This window comes from Penaeus japonicus, unplaced genomic scaffold (genome assembly GCF_977035675.1).
Source record: "Penaeus japonicus unplaced genomic scaffold, GWHDUDI00000001_assembly GWHDUDI00000010, whole genome shotgun sequence".
Taxonomy (NCBI): Eukaryota; Metazoa; Arthropoda; class Malacostraca; order Decapoda; family Penaeidae; genus Penaeus; species Penaeus japonicus.
Genome location: NW_028234412.1, coordinates 18935382 through 18940381, shown reverse-complemented (window position 1 = coordinate 18940381; position 5000 = coordinate 18935382). Strand labels below are relative to the sequence as shown.

At 34.1% G+C, this 5000-nt stretch overlaps 1 protein-coding gene across 4 annotated transcripts in view; it reads right to left on the bottom strand.

Moving 5' to 3' along the window:
* Positions 1 to 5000, bottom strand: part of LOC147471141 (DNA polymerase alpha subunit B-like) — a 39887-nt gene that overhangs the window by 12994 nt on the left and 21893 nt on the right. For all 4 annotated transcript variants that reach the window (XR_015191341.1, XM_086540936.1, XM_086540937.1 and 1 more), the window contains exons 7-8: positions 3729 to 3843; positions 2369 to 2600 (exon numbers count right to left, since the gene is read on the bottom strand). Coding sequence is in view for 3 of the 4 variants with exons in the window: in XM_086540936.1 (XP_086397062.1) it covers positions 2369 to 2600; positions 3729 to 3843 (347 nt within the window). In the remaining variant the exon portion in view is untranslated. The remainder of the gene's footprint in view (positions 1 to 2368; positions 2601 to 3728; positions 3844 to 5000) is intronic.

Below are 5000 nucleotides of genomic sequence, written 5' to 3'. Positions count from 1 at the left end.
CTAGCGTGTATGCATGTGCATGTGTGTGCATGTGTGCATGTATATGTGTGTTGTGCATCTGCATTTGCATGTGTGTGCATGTATGTGTGTTGTGCATGTGTATGTGTGTAGTGCATGTGTATGTGTGTAGTGCATGTGTATGTGTGTAGTGTAGGTGTATATGTGTAGTGCATGTATATGTGTGTAGTGCATGTATATGTGTGTAGTGCATTTATATGTGTGTAGTGCATGTATATGTGCTTTGTTCATGTATATGTGTGTTGTCCATGTATATGTGTGTTGTCCATGTATATGTGTGTTGTCCATGTATATGTGTGTTGTCCATGTATATGTGTGCATGGGCGTGTATGTGTGTGTGAGCACGTGTGAGAAAAATGTGTGAACGCATGAGTGCGTGTGTACATGGGTGTGTACATTTGTGTGCATATGTGCATTTGTGCATATGTGTTTATGTATGTATGTATGTATGTATGTATGTATGTATGTGTGTATGTATGTATGTATGTATGTATGTATGTATGTATGTATGTGTGTATGTATGTGTATGTGTATGTGTGTATGTGTATGTGTGTATGTATATGTGTGTAGGTATTTGTGTGTAGGTATTTGTGTGTAGGTATTTGTGTGTAGGTATATGTGAGTAGGTATATGTGTGTAGGTATATGTGTGTAGGTATATGTGTGTATGTGTGAGCATATGTGTGTGTGTGTGTGCATATGTATGTGCATGTATGTGCACATGTGTGTGCACATGTATTTGCATGTGTGCATATGCGAGTGTGTATGTGTGTCCACGTGTGTGCATGTGTGCATAAGTGAGTGTGCATGTGTGCATATGTGAGTGTGCATATGGTGCATATGTGTGTGCATATGGTACATATGTGTGTGCATATGGTGCATATGTGTGTGCATATGCATGTATGCATATGTATGTGTGTGTATGAGTATGAGTATGTGTATATGTGTAATATGTGTGTGTATGTGTGTGTATGTGTGCATATACATGCATGCATGTGTGCATAAGTGAGTGTGCATATGTGAGTGTGCATGTGTGCATATGTGAGTGTGCATATGTGAGTGTGCACATGTGTGGGCACATGTGTGTGTGCATGTGTGTGTGCATATGTGTGTGCATATGCATGTATGCATATGTATGTGTGTATGAGTGTGTGTATATGTGTAATATGTAAGTTTGTGTATGTGTGTATATGTGTGCATGTGTGTATGTGTATGTGTATATGTGCATATGTGTGTATGTGCATTTATATGTGTGTGCATGTATATATGTGTGCATGTGTATATATGGTGTACATATGTGTGCATACGTATGTGTGCATGTGTATATATGGTGTAAATATGTGTGCATACATATGTGTGCATGTGCATATATGGTGTACATATGTGTGTGTGTACATGTGTGCATACATATGTGTGTGCATAAGGATAAGCTGGATTTCCAAAGCAGATGCTTCGCCGGGCTTATGTGCACTGAGGCGAGCCCGCCTGTGTCAGCGTATGCTGACTCGTGAGAGAATGTGCCAACGCGTGTTGACTCGATCCGAGCTTGGTCCCTACCAACTGTGCTGACCAGGCATGGTGGTAACCGCCAGGCGACAGTGGAAACTCAAGGGCCTTATGTGTGTGCACATGTGTGTGCACATGTGTGTACATATGTGTGTGCATGTGTGTGTGTGTGTGTGTGTGTACATGTGTGTATATTTGTGTGTAAATATGTGTATATTTGTGTGTAAATATGTGTATATTTGTGTGTAAATATGTGTATATGTTTGTGTGCATGTGTGTGATTGTGTGTATGTGTGAGTGTGTGTACGTGTGAGTATGTGTATGTGTGTGTGTGTATGTGTGTAAGTGTGTGTATGTATGTGTAAGTGTATGTATGTGTAAGTGTGTGTATGTGTATATGGGTGTGCGTGTCTGTGCACACGCATGTGTGTGTATGAGTGTCTGTGCATACGCGTGTGTTTGTGTATGTGCGTGTAACTATGTGCATGTATGATGTATGTGCGTGTGTATGTGCATATGCGTGTGTATGTGTATGTGAATATGTGCATGTATGTGTTGTATGTGTGTATGTGCATGTATGTATGTCCATGTATGTTTGTATGTGTGTATGTGTATTTCTGTGTATGTGTTTGTGTGTATGTGTATTTCTATATATGTCTTTGTGTGTATGTGTATTTCTGTGTATGTGTTTGTGTGTATGTGTGTGTATGTGTTTATGTGTGTATGTGTGTGTGCTTGTGTGTGTTTGTGCGTATGTGTATGTGTACATGTATGTGTGTGTATATGCATATGTATATCTATAGGTATAAATACATGAATATAAGTTCTACAAGGAAGAGTCATACTTTTCAAGTGTTGAAGTGATAATTCGAAGACACCGCGCCACCACAGCCTCGTGTGTTTCTGCTAATTGGTTTCCAACTACCAGAGGATGAGCAGCATCCAGCAAAGGTCCAAGAAGAATAAGTAGGTGTGGGGGATTTTCTTTCAACATTGTCAAGAGGTCTGTCAACGGCTCATAAAGCAGGTTGTCAGTAGTTGTGAATGGGCCACTGGCAATTACTACTTGTACTGCACCTAAAATATAAAATTCCACATAAGTTGGAATAAGGAGAGGAACAAATGAAAGATGGAGGAAGTGTATGAGACTGATATCAAGATAATGTGGTTATGAACATTGTCCAATTTACCAGAAAAAGTGGTTATGGCAACTGAATGTAAAACACATGTGTGTGTATATAAATATATATATATGTATATATATATATATATATATATATATATATATATATATATATATATATATATAGACATACACATACACTAACAATATATATATGTATATATATATATATAAATATATATATATATTGAATATACTTATAAATATGTCTATATATATATATGTATATATATATATATATATATATATATATATATATATATATATATATATATATATATATATATATATATATATATATATATATATATATAAATTAAAAACATAAAAACAAAAAAAAAAAAAAAAAAAAAAAAAAAAAATATATATATATATATATATATATATATATATATATATATATATATAGACAGTATATATCTATATATCTATATATATATATATTTATTTATATATACATATGTATATATATATATATATATATACATATATATATATATATATATATATATATGTATACATATACATATGTATAAATATATCATATATACATGTATTAATATATCATATATATATATGTATAAATATAAAAGTGTATATATGATATATATATATATATATATATATATATATATATATATATATATTATATATATATAAATATAAATATATATATATGTATGATTAAATATATATATATATATATATGATATATATATAAATATATATATATATATATATATATATATATATATATATATAGAGAGAGAGAGAGAGAGAGAGAGAGAGAGAGAGAGAGAGAGAGAGAGAGAGAGAGAGATACATATATATAAATATATATTATATGTAATTTGTATAGAAAATCTAAATAAAGAAACAATTTTATCAAATGGATAATATGATGATATCTAATTTGCATAAATTCATAGCAGAGGATAAAGAAGATTCAATTAATTTGTATGAAGGGACTAGTCAGCATTACTAAATATTTATATTACATTACATTTGCTAACAAAATTCACCTGTAACATTCTTGGTGATGAGTGGCGAGTTAGGAAGTGGAAGTACTTTTCCTGGTAAAAGTTCCTGTACTACCAGTTTGTTTCCTGTCGTATTAACACCACGTACACCAACTATCTATTAAATATAAAAATACAAAGGAAAGATATAGTGATACATGTTCTACAAAATAAAAATATTCACTAAGTTAATATGAAACTAGGAATATCAATATGTGAAAGATAGTAGAATGCAGTAAACCATTTTAACCCATTGCAGACGAGATAAATTTACTTGCCCAGCCTCCAGGATAAGTTTTATTTCAGAGAGAGACCGCTTGAAGCAATGCAATTTGAATCATCCCACTCTCTTTCAGTCATTCGTTGTAAAACTAGAGCGTTTTTTGTGTTTTGTTTTTTTGTGTGTTTTATTGAGTTTAGAGACTTATATGTGCCATATGACAGGCTCTATCAGTGCTGCAGTTGACTAGAATTGTAGTATATTATCCTTATTAGCTAATTATTTTCTTTATACTCAATGTGATAGAAGTATTGCTGTTTTATGGGAGGACAAAAGGCAACTTTGTTTTTTCGTATTTTTGTGCTGTCATGAACGAATACGAAACATATAACCACCTACAATAAAGATAACAAGAAGAGGTAGGGAAGAGGAATGAAACCTGTGCTTGTGACTGTGAGTGCCACAGTGAAAGGCATCCATATTGGCACAGGAGCACATTTTAGACACTGGGTATAGATTGAGTCACCTTCTTCTCGTTCTGCCTGCACATCTTAATCGGCGGTACTTTAGAGCAAGGGTTCATCAACTTAGTGTGTGCCATCGCTCTATAGAGACAGTGCATGCTAGAGACCGTAGATGGGTGCCATTCAAGGCTCTCTCTCCTGCTGGTGCTAGGAAAAAGTGGTGCCATCTAGGTTTTGGACGTGAAGCTAGCACGATATTACGGTAATTATAGTAATTATGACTGCAGTAGCCATCATCACTCATTCCTTTTTCATAGCAAAATAAAATAGCACAGTGATCCAAAATCCCCGAACGTCATGTACGTCATGACGCCCGTCGTCAGGCCAAAGCTCCTATGTCATGTATGTCATGACACCCGTAAGCAATGGGTTAATATAGGAATACAAATTTTACCTCCCTGACGGGGCCCTCTGAGTGAGAATCCCAGCTCCTAACCATTTACACCACAACAACCCACTAAAAGGACTGTCTAACCAGATGCCTTACATCCATCATGAATGTTACCTTTACTCTTAGCAAAGCAGTGATAG